This window comes from Eleutherodactylus coqui, chromosome 11, assembly GCF_035609145.1.
Source record: "Eleutherodactylus coqui strain aEleCoq1 chromosome 11, aEleCoq1.hap1, whole genome shotgun sequence".
NCBI lineage: Eukaryota > Metazoa > Chordata > Amphibia > Anura > Eleutherodactylidae > Eleutherodactylus > Eleutherodactylus coqui.
Window position 1 is genome coordinate 90122417 of NC_089847.1, and position 21609 is coordinate 90144025.

Consider the following 21609-nt stretch of genomic DNA (forward strand, 5'->3'; position numbering starts at 1 on the left):
ATATCCCATTCATATGAACAAGCATACATAATCAAACTGCAACCAAGCCTAGTAGCAGCATGCACAATCCCATATTTTTTATTTTAAAAGGGAGTTTATTAGGAAATAAGTATCATTCTAGTGCTCAGTTGTATAAACCGTATTTCTGAACTGATCTATATTGACTTATTTTATAGGGTTAACCAGGAGAGAATCAAGCAAAGAGAGTCAATCCTCCCTCCTGCCACTGCACCCAAGCCAAAGAGAGATAACAAGAACCGTGTCATCTCCCCATCTCCAGAAAATGAAACCGGTAATACCTCATATCTCGAAATGTAACTTTCCTATGAGCGTCACACTGCGCCAAAGTAGTAATGATCCTAAATCTGATGTGTGGTACCTGGGCCATGAGGTGGCATCAATAAAAGTGTGTAACTAGCCTATCAGGTTACAGCAAATGTATCAGGCCACATATGCTCCTTTTGTCAATTTAGCAACATTTGCAAAATTTTCACCATCCTAAAGAATGTTGCATTCTAAGGCACGATTGAGAAAATCTGCCCCTTTGTTCTAGGTATCTGTAGGGCCCACCTTTTATTTGCTTCTTTCCTTTTTCTATATAAAAATACATTTTCTTATTTTCCAGAGACTGATCGAAGAAGTAGCGCATCCCAAGAACAGGAAGAATCACGGGAGGCACTGGCAAAGAAGATTGAGAAGGAAACAGTAAGTTCATGTGAATTTGATTGAGTCAAGTACTGCTCATACTAGGACCACCGCTTTATCTGCAGTAACCAAGGAGTGGGTAGGTCATCAATAGTTGATACGTAGGGATCCGCCATTCAGGTCCCTGACGATCACCTGGCTTGCTGTCAGTGCCAACAGCACTGGAAACAGACAGTGCTGTCCATATTGCAGTGGCCCAGTTTGGTATTACAGGTACAGCCCCCATTGAATTTGATAACTCACCGCAAGATACCTCTGGCCACAGCTTACCTGCTATGGGAACAAAGGATCAGGCATGTTAGATTTCTGTGCTTCCTTCCCCTGACGTCTGCAATCAGGGAAGTTAGATGCCCAAATACACATTACATACTAAGCCAATTGCACCAACATTGGCAAGATCAGACGAGTTCTGTCTAATATGTATGGGAACATTGGGAGGGGAAGTTGGTTGGGTCAAATCTTGAGTCAAAACTGAGTTTTCCATTTTTTGTCGGTACAAGCAATGATGTGTGTTTAAGATGTAAGTATGACAGCCATGCTTTTTTTCATGCACTTTGCCATTCTAGCAATGCTTAAACTGCACATTGGATGACATCGAAGTTTTTGTGGCAAAGTTACAAAAGGCAGCGGAGGCCTTCAAGCAACTGAACCAGCGAAAGAAAGGCAAAAAGAACAAAAAGAAAGGACCAGCAGGTAATCCGCTTGTAATAAGTATATGTCTGTACAAGATATTTGCTACACATACACCTTTCAAATTGGGAAAATACTTGGTGGTTTCTGTCAAATGTTTCTACATTGTATCCCATATACAAGTGAACTCAAATTAGACATCGAAATATGCGAATACCCTTTGTTTCATCCAATAATAAGATTTATTTTCCCACCTCACAGAGGGAGTCCTCACATTGCGATCCAGACCACCCAATGAGCTTGAGTTCATAGACTGCTATCAGAAGATCAAGCTTGCCATCAACCTGTTGGTAAGGAACCATTTTCAACAATAGTGAACTGCCACACTTTCACTGAACCCCTTCCTAGTACACACACATAAAAACTAGTAAATTTGTTTCACGTGCCGTAACCATTGACAAAAGTAGATAGTCAGAGGCGGTGAGAGGTCACTGGGGTGCAAATGTAGCAGTTGCTATTGGGCCCTGATGTCTGAGGAACCCGATGTTCCTCCACTTTTAGATACCCATATTACAATTGGCGCTTGGTAGGTAGGGAGCCCTGATACAGATTTTGCATTGGAGCCCAGGAGCTTTGTGTTATTACTTGAGCTAGGAAGACTTTGTTAAATCCTTTGCTCCCTGTCATGTTTTCTTCCAGAAAACGATATTATTCATTTTTGAGATTTGGATCACTTTGGGGAAGAAATTGAGTTTCTCTCATTATTTTCAATGGGGAAATCTTGCATCGCATCACATTGCACTTGCGAACACTTAGGACGAGGTGCGATGCCGGCCCAATTGAAAACAATGGGTGATGTGATGCAAGGTCACGCCCAAAGATAGGATGTGCCGCGATGCGGGGAAGAAAAATCACTCATGTGTATGAACCAATGCAAAAGAATTGGGTTTATATTCGTGCAAGATTTTCCCAGCCGTGTGAAAACGGCCTCACAGTTGTAAATTAAGACCCACTGGCACGGGCATATGCAGTTTTGGTCACGTAAATTCCCTGAGTATTGTGAGAGAAGACCCTATTGATTTCCTACAGAAATATGCATGTATCATGTGTATTCAATGCGTATTTTTAACGCTCCCATAGACTTGCATGGGTGATTTGGGTAGTAAAACGAACCGAAATAGGAAATGCTGCTTCTGTATTTCGCACGTAATACGGAACGAAGATCCACTCGTATGAGTGAGTCCTTAGCCAATCTATTTCTTCTTTTTCGTACTTGGATCATTTTGTTATTCAATGCTACTTACAGTACATTACATTAATAGAAACTGTTACATTCCTTTTCAGGCCAAGTTAAAAAAACATATCCAGAATCCTAGTTCAGCTGAGCTGATCCACTTTCTCTTCGGGCCGCTGGAATTGGTAATCATTTTTACTACTGAGCTATAAAAATGTAAAGTTTTTATCCAGACAAGAAAAAATTTGAAAGCAGCTCAGAGTGGTGAAGAAAAATGTATAGAAAAATGCCATACTCTCTTCACCCAATCCCGCTGCTCCCGTTTCGCTGGTAACCACTACTCTGCTGCTCTCTACTTCCTGCTGCAGTGATGATGTCACGAACACCAGGGACATGTGACCACTGGCTCACTTCAGCGAGTGATGAGCTGCAGCAGTCACATGTCCTCTTGCTGGGATGTCATCGCTGATGCAGCAGGAAGTGGAGACTGATGGAGGACCAGGCACTGTCAGAATGGAAGCATTGGTGGATCAGGTGAGTATGGCTTTTTATGTTTTGCCATTTCCCTGAGCTACTATGAAAAATGTTGTCCTACCTGGATAACACCTTTCTAGGTATGAATTATATGTGTATTGTACCCATAGCATTTTTGTATGTATTGACCGATTGGCTCAAAATATTAAATTTTGCAATCCGAATAAGTCTGGACTCAATAGAATATAGTAACATAGTATGTAAGGCTGAATGAAGACCATGTCCATCTAGTTCAGCCTGTTTCAGTCCCCCTGTTGATCCAGAGGAAGGCAAAAAAAAAACCAGAGGCAGAAGCCAACCTGCCCTTTCGGGGGAAAAATTCCCTCCAGAATGGCAGTCAGAATAATCCCTGAATCAACCTCTGATAGTTCCTACCTGTCTGTAAGACCTGGATTAACAACCCACTGGTCACCTAATGTCTATATTCTGTAATATCATAGCGCTCTAGAAAGACATCTAGTCCCCTCTTAAACTCCTCTATGGATTTTGCCAGCACCACATCCTCAGGCAGAGAGTTCCACAGTCTCACTGCTCTTACAGTAAAGAACCCTTTTCTGTGTTGGTGATAAAACCTGCTTTCTTCTAGATGTAGCGGATGTCCTCTTGTTACAGTTGCAGTTCTGGATATAAACAGATCCTGGGAGAGATCCTTGTATTGTCCCCTCATGTATTTATACATTGTTATTTGATCACCCCTTAGCCGTCTTTTTTCTAGGGTAAATAATCCCAATTTGGATAGCCTCTCTGGGTATTCCAGTCACCTCATTCCATGTATTAGTTTAGTTGCCCTTCTTTGGACCCCTCAAGCAGTGCTACAGCTTTCCTGAGCACTGGTGTCCAGAACTGTACACAGTATTCCATGTGGGGCCTAACAAGTGCCTTATATAATGGGAGGATAATGTTCTCGTCTTTCGCCCCTATACCTCTTATAATGCACCCCAAGACTTTATTTCCTTTTGCAGCAGCTGACTGGCATTGATTGCTCCAGTTAAATCTGCAGTCCACAAGTACCCATAAATTTTTCAGCAATTAAAATTAAGGTGGTTTAACATCTGCATTGGAACCTCCAGCAGCACTTATTCTTCCGGCTAAAAGCATGACAGTTGAGGGAAAGCGTACTCCATTATAGTCAATGGGGTCCGATTGGGGCTATTGAGTTCCATCGAGAGACAGAGCCGTTCAGCCACATGGATTATCCTGTCCTGCTCCCTGAACAGAGCATGAAAGCGGAACTCAGGGCGCAGGAGTAAAACCAACCTTAGCCAATACCTCATGCTAAAAGTCAGAAGCCAACCAAATTCCTCAGGCCACTAGAGAAGCTTTTAGAGGCAGAAAAAGTATAAAGTGTACACATGAATTTGAAGCATCAAGTAACCCTGTACATTAAAATGTCTATCTTGTTTACATGCTATAACCTACTTGATGTGTCTTGTAGATAGTACAGAGCTCAGGAGGACCAGATTTAGGAAGATCTATCACCTGCCCTCTCTTGTCCAAGGATGCCACTGACTTCCTGAGGGGCCATCTAACTCCAAAGGAGATGCAACTCTGGGAGGCTTTGGGAGAAAGATGGACTAAATCAAGGTAAATGAAAGACAACACAATCCAAATATTTTGACTGTATTAGTATGAAATACCTAATTTGGCATTTCATTGTGACTATTGCTTCTCAAATTCAGCATTCATTGGTAAAATCCTCAATAACATTTGACAGTTTAGTTAACTTTTGCATCTCATTTAATGTTGCTTTTTAAATATTTCAGGGCAGAATGGCCAAGGGAACCTATGATTCCACAGTACATACCAAAATTTAATAGCGGATGGATACCTCCGATAGAAATCTTCCAAGGAGCACCTTGGGAGCTAGATATGGGACATCCACCAGAGCCTACAAAACCCTTTGTCTTAGAAGAGGTAGGTTAATCGTTTATGACTGTCAATCAATCTTCATCCCTTTCCTTCACTTTACTCCCTCCACCATCAGGACAAAAGTCCACTCAATCCACTTATAGCCGCATTTCAGGCAGAAGTAATACCATCACTAACGGTTTATTATAAAATTGGTCCATCGTTAGTGAGAGTCTAGAAGGAAGGCTATGGTAAATGTTGCTGCATATTTACAATAGGACTTTCTCACAGATTTCCCGCCCTACAACTTCATGTGTTTGAGACATAAAGGCAGTGCTGAGATTTGGGAGTCTTACTAGTTTCCATGCCTCCTCATGTGTTTCCCACCATTAATACAGGCACAGCAGAAGTTTCATTTTAGGTCTAAAGACTCAAAAAATGGATTCCATCATTTATCTGTCATTAATTAGAGTCACCTTTGCGTGTGGAAGAGTCACCTTTATCTGTCTTGATTATTACAGCCACTTGATAACCTGTCTTTTATGGAGTGTGTCCCTACACAGCCTGACACAATCAGCACTTATCAGGCAATGTCAGAGTGTGTAGGTATACGCCCTTTTGACCAGGTTAATGGTAACACCCAGTTGTCAGTTTAGTCATATACGTCCAAAAGGAATAACAAAGGAATAGTACAACATAGAGTTATATGAAAACATTTTATAAAACATAGGTCGAGAGAGCTGGCAGGTCCTGTTTAACTATAAGCCTCACCACTACCAATCTTATAGTTTTAGCAGCCATGTTATAATAAATTCTTGTAAACTTATATTTTTTGTAGCCACCAAAGCCAAAGGAAAATCTTGGACCCAGAAATAATGTAAGTTATATTTTTCTATGCCATTGTCTTACCATCTGAAAGTCTAAGCAAGAATTGATCATCCTGAAATGCCCTCTTATTGTCTTTCAGCATACTCCACCTAACGGAAATCCCTACAGGACACCATCATTCAAACAGCAGAACCCTCCTGCAGAATTAAAGCCGGAGTATAGCACAAGCCCAAAATTTCCCAAGTGGGTGGTGATACAATAATTAAAGGGGTTAGCCTGCCAACAACATTTATCACCAATTCACAGGATAGGTGATAAATGTATGATCACCAGGACTTTGATCGCTGAGACTCCCAACCAATCACAAGTACGGAGGTCCCGTGTCTCCTGTGTGAATGAAGAGAGGTCACGTATGCACACTACCATTCCAGTAATGTCTATGGAACTGATGGGATGGCTGTGTACAGAGCTCGGCTATCTCCTTAAGCTTCAGTCACACAGAAAACCCAGGACCCCTCATGATCAGCAGTCAGACCCCAAGCAATCATGTGGATAGGTGATAAATGTTGTTTGCGGGCTAACCCTTTTAAGATTAATGTTGTTAAATCTACATGTATACCAAAGATTTTAAAAAAATTCATATACAGTAAATGGTGCAAAAATGCACAAAGCAAAATCTGTATAATATGTACTTCTTCTTTATAAACAGTTATAACACACCAATGCCGGCACAGCCACAGAAATGCGCCAAAATTCGTTATGACTTCACTGCTCGAAATGCCAATGAGCTGTCAGTGCTGAAGGATGAAGTCCTGGAGGTAAGCTTGGTCTATAATCACAGGTTTCTGTAAAACTAAGAAAACAGATAAATGCTAGTTACATCGAGAATCCAGAACTGTAAGAACTTTTAACTCATGTTTTATAGATTCTGGAAAACAATAAGCAATGGTGGAAATTGAGAAACAGAATTGGGCAGGAGGGGTACGTCCCATATAATATGCTTGATGAAGTATCTTCAGAGGAAGCCGACCAAATGGTAAGTGTACCCACTGCATGATAAGTTCTGGTTTGCTGAAGTATGACTCCATGCAAAAAGCCCACACCAATGGTGGATTATCCCCAACACAGATGTGAACAAAACCTTATATAGGTGTGGTCTTATTGCCTGTAATTACATTTTAATAAATCTCAAACCTTTTTGGTAATTGGTGCATTATGCTTTGCCCTCATCTGCATTGGTGGATTCAGTTTCACTGTTTCTATGACAGAACAGTGACAGACACAAATGCCACCCAGTGGACCCTATTGACTATAATTGGGTCTATTGGGTTTCCATGATGCTGCTCAGCATTCTACTGGATAAAACAGCAATCAGTGCTCTAACGGATGGGACGTTGTGATGACAGGTTGTGCTGGCTGTGCCCCATCCAGAAGCAGGACTGAAAGCAGAGCATCAAGATTGTGACAAAAACTCTTATGCCATTGATTCCAGATGGGCAATTGTGTAGCATAGTAATGGATGCAGAAACTACAAAGATGTACCTGTCACAGTAAAAAACCCATTTCTCAGTGTTATAATTCTTATTTATGGTGTGATCTGGCTGGTCTGTATTTAGCAGGCTACAATGGAGGGGGTTGAAGGAGACCCTCCCTATAAAGGCTGTTCATAATTGCCCTCTGCACTCCAGCAGGTCATATGATTCACGGATTACTCTGGGAGCAATCCAACAATGTGAAAATGAATATGCCTTTACTTTATCAGAGCTGAACTCCATTAAATCATGTGACCTTCCTGGGAAAGCATGAAAAGTCAAGCATATCAGTAGAGTTTACTCCTTACAACAGTGTACTATTTTGTCCAAGATTTTGTATCAGATCTGCTCTGGAGGCTCCAATACTAATGTGCGCCATGTCATCACAACGTCCCATCTGTTAGAGCATTGAGTGCTATTTTATCCAGTAAAATGCTGAGCAGCATCATGGAAGCCCAATGGACCCACTTAAAGCCAATAGGGTCCACTGGGTGGCATTTGTGGCTGTCACTGTTCTGTCATAGAAACGGTGAAACAGAATCCCCCGATGCAGATGAGAGCAAAGCATAATGAACCAATTACCAAAAAGGTTTGAGGTTTGTTAAAATGTAATTACAGGCAAAAAGACCACATCCATATAAGGTTTTGTCACATCTGCATTGGAGACTTGGGGATAATCCACCTGTAGATCCTCAGAAATCTGTGGGTCAGCCTCAGACTACGGGTGCAGGCAGACGAGCGTAGGCGTATTTACGTTCGCACGAGCGCAACGTATAATCGCCCGAGCGATCGTTTTTCACCGATCACGACCAGAGCTAGAAAGCGTATTTTCGTTTGTTCCTACTTTGCAAACGGTCTTTTCGGCGATCGAATATGCGTTGGCGCGTATTTCGGTCGCATATGTTCCGTTTTTTTTCGAATTGCCGTTTTTACGCGCCGTAAAATCGCCCATGTGAACGAATACATTCAAAACCATTGCCTCAGATGGTCACGTATATACGTTTGGTCGCAAAAACGCGCCGTTTATGCGCTCGTCTGCCCGCACCCTAATACTGTGAATTCTCTTACAAATCCACAATGCATTCACCATAACCTTACTGTGTTGTGCTGAATAAGACAAAAGATCTCCCATTTTTTGTCATTGATGAAATATATGTCAAAAATATGGCTTTTGAGAAGATGTTACAATGTTCTATGTTCTAATTAAAAAATAACCATTAAATGCATTAAATAAAAGTATTGTAACCTTATTAGCACTGTTTAATACATATCTGGTTTATGTTCTAGCTTGGATCCAAGTACAAAGGAGACATGAGCCCTAGAGGTCCCATCAGCCCGGCACATAAGATTCCCAGTAGTTACGCTGGAGATAAGTGGGGCAGTGAGATGACAGGATGGTCACCCAACCAGAAGGAGCGTAAGTTACTCTTGCATCTTTTTAATATTTCTAATAAACATGGTTTAGTCCAAAGAGAATTTGATGTGACATGTCTCTGCCAAATCCTGATAAGATCTATGGTGACGAAACTCGCAAACGATCGCTTTAATACATCATATACTGTACAGTATATACCTAACACTGTACACTATATACCTAACAAGATATTTCAAACATGACATTCACTTTTGCTTCTATTCCCATTGGCATTTGTAGACACAAGTCATAAACTGTTCTTTTTCTTTGTAAGTTATAATTAGTAAAGATAACTAAAACCTCTCAAATCCCACAAAGCCACACATCCGTGGGGGTCAGTCAGGGGCGTACCTAAAGGCTCAGGGGCCCAGGCGCAAAAATTCAGTGAAATTACTGTGAAATTATATACAGTAAATACAGGGAGAGGTGTAACTTATACCAGCCATAGAAAGATAGACAGACAGTCAGATAGATAGATACCGTGTTTCCCCGAAAATAAGACACTGGCTTATATTAATTTTTGCCTCAAAAGAGGCACAGTGTCTTATTTTCAGGGGGTGTCTAATAATACTTACCTAGCAGCCGACATTCAGGTTCCTGGTCTGCGGCACTACTGCAGGCTGCCGTATCCTTCTGAAAACCAACAGAGCAGTTCTTTCTGGAAGCGGGGCTTGAATGCCCCGCCTCCAGCAAGCTAATGCTCTAATTGGTTAATCGATCGCCACGTCAACCTGATATATATATATATATATATATATATATATATACACTCATACACACACACATATATACACACACACAAACATATATATACACACACATATACACATATCCTGGGGCCCAGACCACTTCTCCGTGTGATAGCAGCAGGATAGGCAGACGCAGCAGCTTCTGTCCAGCAGTAGGCAGGGGCAGCACATGATGACATCATCACTGTGCTCAACTCCTTGCCGGCCAGTGTGGCTGCCTCCCTCCTCCTCCCTGCTCTTCTCTGCTTCCTCTCAGACTGGCTGCACTGCCTGCTGCGTGATCAGTGCAGTGCTGCAGACAGAGCGACCAGCCGGTAATGCGCTAAATGCACATATGTATATGGCGGAGGGCGGCCTCTGCACCCCCTTAGCGCCGAGCCGGGTCGCCATTGCAACGCCTGACTGTACACCTATGGGGTCAGTGCTACAAGAGGTCCATTCTAGGCAACATAACCGCACTTGTCCAATGAGCTCTGATTAATCTTTAAAGGGAATGTGTCAGCAACTATAAGCACCATGAACTAAGTTATGCTTATAGCTTACATGACATGAAGTCCGGGGAGCTTTGTCTCATACTCACCCGGTCCCCCGTTCCTGCGATGTTCCCCAGCAATGTCAGTGTGCGCAGCCTGACAGATTTCAGAAGGCTGTGAACATACGTACCTCCCATAGAGATGAATGTAGTGCATGCCACAGTTTCTGAAAAGTGGCTGTACACGCTGACCTTGTCAGGGAACACTGCAGGAACAGAGGACTGGGCAAGTATGAGACACATTCCGCCATCAATCTAAACCAGTGTTCCCCAACTCCAGTCCTCAGGGACCGCCAACAGGTCATGTTTTTTAGGATTTCCTCAGTATTGCACAGGTGATGTAATTATTGTCCGTGCCTCAGACATTAGCACAGGTGTTCTTACCATAGGATATCCTAAAAACATGACCTGTTGGTGGTCCCTGAGGACTGGAGTTGGGGACCCTTAATCTAAACTATAAGCACAAGTTAGTTATGCTTGATAAAGGCTGATGTTTCAGCCGAAATGCGTTGCACCCTGTGAATAAAGAACCTTTTCTCGTCATAACTTGGACAAGATTTATTTCTACGAGCTGACCTGGATTTTCAGGGGTGTCAATTGCACTGACACCCCTGCTAAGTAAGTCCTTTCTGCCTTCTCATTTCACCTATCCGATTACTGGAGCACATTTTTTTTTTTCTAATTTATTGTCTACTAATTAATATTAAGGGAGAGAGGTGGAGAAAGTGGATAACAGGTCTGTTATTCTTGCAGAGATAATTCACAATATGGATGAACTGAATGATGAACTCCTGAAGAAGCTGACAACACAGCAGGGACCTAAAAGAAATTTTGCTCCACCAAAAACTCAACAAGTGCATGTCCCATTAACTTTCCAATCTGAGCCGGAGGAAGTCAAAGCGTGGCTTGATGCCAAGGGTTTTAGTAAACCGTAAGTGACAAAAAGCACACTGAAAGCGCTCCATGAATACGCCAGTGATTTATAATGTAAATAAGGCTCCTAGTCTCCCTTGGGAACGGTCCTCACATATTAAAGAACTGGTGAAAAGGGCAAGTACCACGATAAATGAAATAGTAATGCCCCATTCTGGACTCCCCTCTGCTACCGTGTTTCCCAAAAATAAGACACTGTCTTATATTAATTTTTGCTTAAAACGAGGCACAGTCTCTTATTTTTGGCAGGTGTCTTTCTTATAATACTCACCTGGCAGCGGATCCCTCACGCAGGTCTCTGGTGCTGCTGCAGGCTTCCATTTCCTCCTGCACGCCGACAGAGCAGTTCTTCCTGGTAGCATGGCTTGAATAACCCACCTCCAGCAAGCTAATGCTCTTTTTGGTTAATTGAGCACAGAGTCAGCCAATGAAAGACAGCGCTCGATTAGCCAATCACAGCCATTCATTGAATGACATTGGCTGATGCGGCGCTTGATTAACCAATCAGAGCATTAGCTTGCTGGAAGTGGCGTATTCAAGCCTCGTTACCAGGAAGAACTGCTCTGTCGGCGTGCAGGAGTACACGGAAGCCTGCAGCAGCGCCGCAGCCCAGCGCAAGGGACATGATTACCAGCTGCTAGGTGATTATTGTATTTTTGTTTACATGTACTGTAGCTAGTGCTTATTTTCAGGGGAGGGCTGATAATTCAAGGCTTCTCCCCCAAAAAAACAGGGTAGGGCTTATTATCAGGGAAACACGGTAGCAGAGACATACTCACAAAAAAGTAGCTCTCACTGACCAAGCCTGTCCATGTATTAGATAGTGGGCTATTCATTTCAGTGGCCAGCATGTCATACTTCATTTCACCTGCAGTGGTCACCAGCATTCACAGGCAATAGCCACTCATTGTCAGGGGAGTTTGAAGATATTAAGTGATCAGTTAATTGGCTTTTTTATTCAGATCATTTAGATAAAATAGTGTAACATGGTACACTGTTCTGACAGGTAAACAATGGAAGATCTGTTATTATTTATTTTAAAGCATCGTTAATTTCAAGGCGATGTACATGTTAAAACAGGTTTAAATACATTACATATGGAAAACGACAGGAAGAATAAACATAAACGAAATGACTTATTAAGTTCAGAATTTTAAGCTGCATAAAAACCTTAGCGATGAATGATGAGTGTAAATAGCAGCCGTTCAGTACTGAAAGGCCACTATGTTAAGGGAATGGAGAGGGGCGGGGAAAGAGCGAGGAGTGAAATCTCCTGCAGCTGCCCTGCTGTGAAGCAATGATACTAGCTCCTGTGCAAAAGCACGTGAGCGGGTACTTGCGGGGACGAGTGTCAGGGATCGTTTGCCCAACATTCGTCACGTCTAAATAGGCCTTTACAACTGATAAAGAGGGAGAGCGGTTCCTGCTCCCCAAGGGCTTACAATCTACAAAGGCGGGGAGAAAGAAACTAGGTGTGGGTGAAAGCTTCTCATATAGTGGTAGCAATGGGGCTACTGTAGTTTGTTAGCTTTTCTAAAGAGGTAGGTTTTCAGGTTCTTTTTATCCCTTTCCAATCCATTTATTTTTTCTCATCCATTCTCCCCAGCTCCAAATAAATTGGAGCTGGGGAGAATGGATGAGAAAAAACACATTTTCCCTGCACCCTCCTGAACTGCGAGAGTTCAGGAGGGTGCAGGTGCCCACTGCACCGTGGAGGGACCTGCTTACCTGTCCGGCGTCTTCCGCATTCTCCCTTCTGCCTCCCGGCTTGGCGATTATGTGACCGCTGGGGTCAGGTGGCACCCAGCGGTCACATGATCGCTGGGCCGGGAGGCAGAAGGGAGAATGCGGAAGACGCCGGACAGGTAAGCAGGTCCCTCCACGGTGCAGGCTCCCGACTCGGCGTTCATGTGACTGCTGGGGGTCAGGTAACACCGGCGGTCACATGATCGCCAGCGGGAATCTATGTGCATTACATAGCGCTAATTGAGCGCTTTGTAATGTGTAAAGGAGAAGGCAGAAAGCGTTAAAAACCCTTTCTGCCTTCTTCTCGGGGGTGCTTGATGAGGACCAGTGCAGGAGTGCATCTGCACCCGATGTGTCTGATGATCGGGTGCAGATGCACTCCTGCACTGCAGTGTCGGGCCTGCCCTGACATCGGAGCTGTGGAGGGAAATGATGATGTCGGGGCAGGCCCGACATTGGATTGGAAAGGGTTAAAGCCTTCCAAGGACTCTGATTTGTTGGGCTAGTGAGTGCTGCTTGGGAGAAATCCTGGAGACAATTGCATGAGGAGCAGACTAGAGTAGAGCAGAGGAGGAAGGCTTACAAGAACCGGAGATTACCTTTGGGGAAGTATCAGGATATTAGGTTGGAGGTTACTGGAGGGGGCAGGTTGCTGACAGCCTTGTATGTTGTTGCTAATATTTTTAACTGGATTCTCTTTACAATGGGTAGCCACTGAAGAAACTGGGAGAAGGTTGAGGCAGGGAAGTAATGAGAGGTGGATTAGCTAGACAATGGAGTTGAGGATGGAGAGGCAAGAGTATTGAATGGGAGGCCAGAGGGAAGGATGTTGCAGTATTCTAGAAGAGAGATGATGAGGGCATGCACTAACATTTTTGTTGACTCGGGAATGGGGAAAGATTGTATCCGAGAAAGTATGAAGCCATTGGTTGTGATTGATAACTCTGGTGGGGAAGTTGAGTGAGTGAAAATAAAGAGTTCAATTTTCTCCCTGTTGAGTTTTAGAAAATGGGAAGGAATATATAGCTGATGGACACTCTGGGATTTTGGATAGCAGAGAGGTAGATGTGAACTGAGGCAAGGATAAAGAAGGAGCAGACCTTTATAGTACTGACTGATAATCTGAGTGCTCTAAAATAGTTGGCTCTTAAAGGGGTTGTTCCGCGGCAGCAAGTGGGTCTATACACTTCTGTATGGCCATATTAATGCACTTTGTAATGTACATTGTGCATTAATTATGAGCCATACAGAAGTTATAAAAAGTTTTTCACTTACCTGCTCCGCTGCTGGCGTCCTCGTCTCCATGGTTGCCGTCTAATTTTCGCCGTCTAAAATGGTCGAATGGCCAAATTAGACGCGCTTGCGCAGTCCGGGTCTTCTGCTTTTCTGAATGGGGCTCCGTGTAGCTCCGTGTAGCTCCGCCCCGTCACGTGCCGATTCCAGCCAATCAGGAGGCTGGAATCGGCAATGGACCGCACAGAAGAGCTGCGGTCCACGGAGGAAGAAGATCCCGGCGGCCATCTTCACCGGTAAGTATAGAAGTCACCGGAGCGCGGGGATTCAGGTAAGCGCTGAGCGGTTTTTCTTTTAAGTCCCTGCATCGGGGTTGTCTCGCGCTGAACGGGGGGGGGGGGGGGGGGGTTGAAAAAAAAAAAAACCCGCTTCGGCGCGGGACAACCCCTTTAAGGCAGTAATGGTCATTTTATAGTCGTCATGTAACTTTATGGAAATTGTTCCTTCTTTACAGAACCTCCGGACAGTTGGGCATATTAAATGGAGCACAACTTTTCTCTCTCAATAAGGAGGAACTGAAGAAAGTTTGTGGAGATGAGGGTGCAAGAGTATACAGTCAGCTGACAGTACAGAAGTCTCAATTAGAGGTAAGTACAGTCATCACTAAACATTTAAGGCTATGGTTGCGATGGTCAGCCAACTACCTTAGATGAGACCCCACCAAACATTACATTGTATAGTTCTAGTATCCTTTATTTCACAGAAGAACCACCTCTGGAGTGTCCCAGGGCCATGATGCTTTTCAGAATTGACACTTTCTTAACCCCTTGAGTGGCGGGTTTCTTACCACCCTGTCAGACCCACCAGGGCAGGTTTTTTAAATGGCCCAATCATTTAATTTCAATACATTTTCCAGTCGCGTTCCAAGAGCCATAACTTTTTCATTCTTCCATTGACACGGCCATATGAGGGCTTGTTTTTTACAGGACAAGTTGTACTTTTTGATGGCATCGTTTTGGCATATATATAATGTATTGCATAACTTTTGTAAAAAAATTTGTAGGGAGATTGGGGAAAAATAAATAAATTCTGCCATTTGTTTTTTGGATTTCATTTTTACGACGTTTAGCATGCAGAATAAATAGTGTGATAACATTATTCTCTGAGTCACACGATTCCGGCGATACCAGGTTTATACAGTTTTTTGTTTTGCTATTTTTGTACATTTAAAACATTTTTTTTTCTTAAAGGTTTGCTTCTGTGTCGCCACATTCCAAGAGCCGTATCATTTTATTTTTCCATTGCCGGAGCTCTAGAGGGCCTTGTTTTTTGCGTGATGAACTCCAGTCTTCATTTATCTAATTTTTAGGAACATCTAAAATTTTGATCGTTTTTTATTCCTTTTTTTCTAGGGGCAAGATTAACAAAATCTATAATTCTGGCAGGTTTTTTATTTTCATTTTTCACTGCATTCTCTGAGCAGTATAAATAATATATTAAAGTAATTCTACAGGCCAGGACGATTACGCCAATACCAAATTGTAATATTTTTTTTCTTTTTCGTGACTTCTTCAATTTAAAAAAAAAAGTATTCGTTTAAATTACCCTCCTTTTGCCATATCTATAATAACAAAATCTAAATCATAAAATAAAAATACATATTTGGTATCGCCGCATCTGTAAATGTCTGATCTATCAATGTAGTGCATTATTTACCCCCCACGGTGAACGTAGTCCAAAAAAAAAAACTACACAAATGCACTTTTTCAGTCACCCTGTCTCACAGAAAAAATGCAATAAAAAGCGATCAAAAAGTCGTATGTATTCCGAATTAGCACTAACGTAAACTACAGGACATCCCGCAAAAAATGAGCCCTCGCTCAACTATGTCGACGGACAAATAAGTTATTGTGCGCAGAAGATGCAGCAGAAACTAATTTTAAAAAGTTAAATGTCTTGATCACATTCCGGGGGTCCGATGGTGACAGCCCTTTACATGCTGCAGTCGCATAGACCGTGGCATGTAAAGGGTTAACACAGCAGAGATTGGAGGTTTTCTCCATTCTCTGCTGTGTAAGAGCTGGTGCCCCGCTATCCTCTGACAGCCAAGCACCAGCTCTCCCTGCCATAGAGACCATCGGCTGAGTTCTGACAAGCCGATGGTCTCTATAGCAACCAGTAAACAAAGCAGTGCAGGAGTTTGAAAATAGAAGTGGGAAGTTGCCGGCAGATCGGTAACATCTTCCTGCTTCTATGTTTAAAGTCCTGCTCTGTGTGGGTCTGTACAGGCAGAGCACACTGCCACAGCTTATGGCATTGTGCTCTACAGGTCCCATAGTGAAACATAGCCCAGAAATCTTCCGGGCTATATCACTATGGGCAGTGGAGCTCGTCCCGGAAAATTTCCAGGCGTGCCACTCAAGGGGTTAAAGAAGGAAAAATTTATTGTAAAAAAAAAAAACCGCAAACATTCATAAACTTTTGCAGCCACTTATTTAATTTCTTTCTGAACCTTTTTCTCTTTCAGAAAAGTCAGGGCGAATCAGAACTTCAGGAAATCATGAAACGACGTCAAGAGAGGATTGATAGCACTAATTAAAACATCTCGCCTTTCTGTCTCTCTACCGATAAAGCCTTGCAAAATCACTCGCTGAAGATATTTATGGCTCTGGTTGCATATGTTTTATGGCTTGACACCCATAACCTCTTAAGGGCAGGGGACAAAAGACATGGACCTCAGCAGGAAATATAACTACTGTATACATAGATGTGGAGCAAGTTTTTTCATGTCCTCTAGTGGGAAATGTGGTACATTGCGGAGTTTCTACCACCAAACACCATTGCCTCTCAGTAACGGAGCCTGCTAGAGGACATCTGCCTGTATTTCTACATATATAATATTCACATATTTATGTTTGTATGTCTCATGGATGTATCTTCTCTCTGTACACTTTGCTTTCCTTTCTTTGCTGCCTATGAGGCCAGCTGTCCTGCTAGCAGTTAAAGGGTGAAACGGGGAGGAGAGCTATAAGTATTGCATGAAAGTATTATTTTTATATGTATGTACTTCTATTTTATAAAATATTTTTGTGCAGAGGCATTCGAGTCAGGCAACAATCTTACCAAGGGTCTTTGCAAGGCATGTAATAAAATCTCCATTCCATTAGAAATGAAGGGCATGCAATTGGTTGTTTCATTTAACAGATAAACATTAACTGTCCCTTCATCTGCTAATTTTCTGGTATACCATGCACATGATAGCATATGACGCTGCTACAAAGAAGGTTTCTGCTTGGACTAAGCAGAACTAATATAATCTAATAATGGAAATAAAAAAGGAATATCTCCATTTAAGATGCATCATGCAGTAAGAAATGTTACTTTTGACTACAAAATATAAAAAAGATCTATTTTTCTTGAATCTATTTTCTTAACAACGCCTCCAGCTGAAATAAGAGCAGAGTTTTTAGGCAACAAACCAATTAAACTAATCTAATAGTATTTTGTTTTTTTCAGCTCAGTTGGAATGTACAATATATTGGTATGCAATGAGCTCCCTCTAGTGGTGACTGCTGGCAGTCAGAATCTTATCATTTAACTTGGTCTATTTAGTTTAGGAGCTCTGTATTAGAAAAAGCGACCTCCATAAAGACATAACGAGAAACTAAACAGCACAGAATTTTGGACTTATTTGGATTTTTTTTTTTTTCGTTCAAAAATATTTTATTCGTTTCTTTTCAATAGAAAACATACATTTGTCTTACATGTACCGCTGAGGGCTAACATGTGTTAGTGAGAATTGATAAACTACAATAAACTCTTTCTGTGACAAATTCGGGCATGTTTCCTTTTTCCCAACTTAGACAGATTTTACTGTCCTCGCCATACAACACTTAAACCAAATCAACAACAAGACTGACAAACAGGGGACAAGGGGACGGGGGGGGGGGGGGGGGAGGTTTGAGGTTATTGGGGGGGGGGGGGTAGGGGGCACTGAGGAGCGTTCTAGTTTGGTCGAGCTTAACTCCGAGGGGAGCCACACCCAGAATCGAGTCCCTTCAGGAGCGTACCTGATCGCCTCTATAACTGTCCCGTAGCCACCCAATTTTTAAATCTTTCAGTAGACCTGAAGATAGTCCACACTTGCCATGTGTGATAGAATCTCTCCTGAGTGTCGCTCTCCTCTGCCCCCAATTCGTCAAATCTCATGAGGCTATTCAGTTCCTCGACCCACATCGCTCTTGTGGGTGGTGTCGTGGTTTTCCAGAGTCTAGGAATGACTCTTCTAACCGCCAGAATGAAAAATCTCAGGATACCTTTCTTAACAGTTTTGATTGAACCTGGGAGGACTGAGAGAAGGGCCATCTCCTGAGTAAGAGTTAATTGAGACTTGCAGACATGATTGTATAATTCAGTCGTTTCTTTCCATAGGTCAGACACTGCCGAGCAGTTCCACCATATGTGGGACATGCTCCCTCTCTCCGTGTTGCATCGCCAACAGGTAGGGGGTGTCTGGGGAAAGATCTTGTGTAGAAGGTCGGGCGTTCTGTACCATCTGGATAAAATTTTAAAGTTTAGCTCTTGGGCTCTGCAAGCTGGGGACATTTTGTGGCACAGGGTCCAGGCCCTCTCCCAGTCCTCGTTTGTTAGACTGTAACCCAACTCTTTCTCCCAGGCATCTATATATGGGGGGCTCTGGGCCTCCATCTCCCGACTCCGCAACAGCTTGTATAGGGATGAGATCATGTGCCTCTGTGGTGAAGCTGACATGACCATTTGTTCGAAAGGCGTAAGCTCACCTGCCAAGTTCACCTGGGGGACCAGGGACCCCACGAACCCCCTCAACTGGAAGTATTGCATCCAAGAGCCGGAATGTGTTATTCCTTCTCCTATGATCTCTGACAGTGGTTTTACATTTAGATTAGTGATCACGTCTTTAACTCTTGGTATTGGCGTTGTGTGTATGCCTAGTATGGGTACCCCGTTCAGCGTTGTTTCGAATTGCGGATTGGTTATGAGGGGGGTTAATGGGCCTGGAACTATGACCATGTCGTTTTTTTGGCCAAATTCTGTCCAAGTCCTGAAAATCTGGCTTGCGAACGGGGAAATATTGGGGATTGCTTTTATGAGTTTGGGTGGGATCCAAGCAGCCCCTCTCAGGGTACCCGGGACCAGTGCGTGCTCTGCAGTGACCCAGAGTTTGTGGTTCTCTTCTTTGAGTAGATCTAGTATGCAATTTGATAGGCAAGCTTTATAGTAAAGGGTGAAATCGGGTAAACCCAGACCCCCCCTCTCCTTCTGTCTGGTGAGGAGCGAGAATCTCATCCGTGGCTTCCTTCCCCTCCAGACAAACGCCGTGATGAGGGTGCGTAGGCGTTTTAGGTAGTAGTTTGGCAATTTCACTGGGACCGTCTGGCATAGGTACAAAAATTTTGGCAGGGAATCCATTTTAATTACATTTATTCTACCACTCCAGGAAAGAAACATAGGTTTCCATTTACTGAGGTCTTTTTCCAATTCTAATAGATATGGGAGGTAATTAAGTTTGAAAGCTTGCGTAATGTCCTTTGGGAGTTGGATTCCCAAATATTTTATTGAGGGGTCTCTCCATTTGAATGGGAACTGTGCCTCTAGCAGTGATGCCTCGGCCTGCGGCAGCGAAATGTTCAGGATCTCTGATTTTTGAGTGTTTATTTTGTAATTGCTGATTCTACCAAATTGTTTGAACTCCTGCAGGATCACGGGAAGACCTACGTGTGGGTTGGCTAAATATAAAAGCAGGTCGTCTGCGAACAATGCCATCTTGTGTTCAATTTTCCCTGTCCGCATCCCTCTGATTGAATCGTTTTGGCGGATCGCGTTCGCTAGTGTTTCCATTGTTAGGACATAGAGAAATGGGGAGAGGGGGCACCCCTGCCTAGTCGACTTATTTGGATTTTAAAAGGATGGACAATCACTTTAGAATCAGGTCGTTCTAAATGAGAAAGGTCAATATTTCCTACACCAGATACTGCAGATACACAACATAAAATGACTACCTGTCATGACCTGTTCATTAGATGGATATAATTCTGATTGTTACACTATAACATCAGCCACTACAATTATCTGAGTTGATCACTGAGCACAAGCAGAATACAATCTAATTACAATTGAAATACATTTAGAGTACTATACCACCTTACACCTTACACGCATGTTCCTGTTTGTGGAATTAACAGCGTTTTTTGTTGTGTACACAAAAAAAGATTATTAGTATTATTATTAGATAAATGCTAATCCCTCATAAGAAAATCCATGGGGCTACCTCTGGGGAAAAAACAATCTGACAGAGAATGTCAGAATTTAAAGGGCATTAAGATTAAAGGTAGCCATTCACATTAGATAGGTGTCTGCTGAACACTTGTTTGGCCGATGGCTATCTTGCCAGAAACCCCCTTAGCTATGAATTCTTTGGCTTGGCTGGATATATAGAGGGGGGAAAAGCTGCTGTCAAACACCTCCGGCAGCAGCTTATCTCCATGAAAATGAATGGATTGGGCATTTGGAATTTACTGCTCCATCCTTAACTTCTCCAACTACTGCTGTCAGAAGAGTTGAGAGGCTCCGATATACCTTAAAAGCCGGACCCAGTGGAATTGAAGAGTTTGGCCAATATGCATCTAATTTGCATGGCCACCTTAAGAAACTGTTCACATTGGTGTCAGAGAATCTATTCTACATTCTACAATAGCACAACATGCACCATTGTTCTACTCATCAATGACAGATAGTGCAAGGACATCCAATGGACCCCATTAAGTTAATGAAGTCCAGAGGGACCCAGTAATTATACGTCAAGGGATGGATCTGGCAATGCATAGTGGTTTCCATTATGAGCAGAAATCACAATGCCAGTGTAATTAGTACCTAAAAAGTACAGACTTTATACATAAAGTCAGAAATTAGATTTTGTTTTTCCACATGTCAACAGGTCCATATGGTTCTCCTGTTATTTGAGGCTGAAGATGCACCTACTTCAATAAAACTAAAAAAATATAGGATAAATTAAAAACTGTGAAAAATAAAGGAAATGATGTAAATAGTGACCTAACACTAATGGCTCAGTTTCCAAAATGACTTCCAAAAATATTCTATGCTAACTGACTTAGAGCTCGACGATCAATGAATAGTCTCACTGATAAGAAACATTTGCTTGCCTATAACCTGAATATTGTGTGTGAATGTGTATTCCAGGTATATAATGTATATGATATCAGAAAGTTGTATATTAGCTGTTGAAAAGGGATAAGGTTTCATTAAAAAGAATTAGTCCTGTTTGATGCTTTTGTCTTATTTAAATATCCACTAGCCTCCTGTCATTCCAATATCCAGATGGATATTCCTTTGAATAAAAAGTTCAGCAAGTATATTTCCTGACATTTTATGTGAAAAATGTGACTAATTTGAAAATATTCTGATACATTAAAGAACCAAGTTCCCAAATTTAAAGCATTTTTCTGTAATTTTCTTCAGAATTTGAGATGTCTCAGGAAGCACAATTATTGGAACACGTCATTACTATTAAAATGTGTATGTATGTTTTAATAAATGTGTTATTCCATGCTGTACCATGCATTGTTTTGAATGTTCACTAAAAGGACCAGTTTTCATCTCTAAGGCTGCTTTCACGCAAGTCTTACACAAATATG

At 42.4% G+C, this 21609-nt stretch overlaps 1 protein-coding gene and 1 long non-coding RNA gene across 2 annotated transcripts in view; one reads left to right on the top strand and one right to left on the bottom strand.

Annotated features, from left to right (window-relative positions):
• EPS8L2 (EPS8 signaling adaptor L2) overlaps positions 1 to 17844 on the top strand; it is a 111744-nt gene extending 93900 nt beyond the window's left edge. Inside the window, exons 8-22 of the mRNA XM_066583007.1 lie at positions 177 to 292; positions 626 to 705; positions 1272 to 1398; positions 1597 to 1685; positions 2680 to 2754; positions 4539 to 4687; positions 4867 to 5017; positions 5790 to 5828; positions 5919 to 6022; positions 6489 to 6597; positions 6705 to 6815; positions 8599 to 8728; positions 10760 to 10937; positions 14433 to 14565; positions 16446 to 17844. Of these exons, the coding sequence (XP_066439104.1) occupies positions 177 to 292; positions 626 to 705; positions 1272 to 1398; positions 1597 to 1685; positions 2680 to 2754; positions 4539 to 4687; positions 4867 to 5017; positions 5790 to 5828; positions 5919 to 6022; positions 6489 to 6597; positions 6705 to 6815; positions 8599 to 8728; positions 10760 to 10937; positions 14433 to 14565; positions 16446 to 16517 (1663 nt within the window). The 3' untranslated portion in view covers positions 16518 to 17844. The remainder of the gene's footprint in view (positions 1 to 176; positions 293 to 625; positions 706 to 1271; positions 1399 to 1596; positions 1686 to 2679; positions 2755 to 4538; positions 4688 to 4866; positions 5018 to 5789; positions 5829 to 5918; positions 6023 to 6488; positions 6598 to 6704; positions 6816 to 8598; positions 8729 to 10759; positions 10938 to 14432; positions 14566 to 16445) is intronic.
• Positions 6575 to 21609, bottom strand: part of LOC136582173 (uncharacterized) — a 74930-nt gene continuing 59895 nt past the window's right edge. Inside the window, exon 3 of the long non-coding RNA XR_010787152.1 lies at positions 6575 to 6632. This is a non-coding gene — a long non-coding RNA (uncharacterized lncRNA). The remainder of the gene's footprint in view (positions 6633 to 21609) is intronic.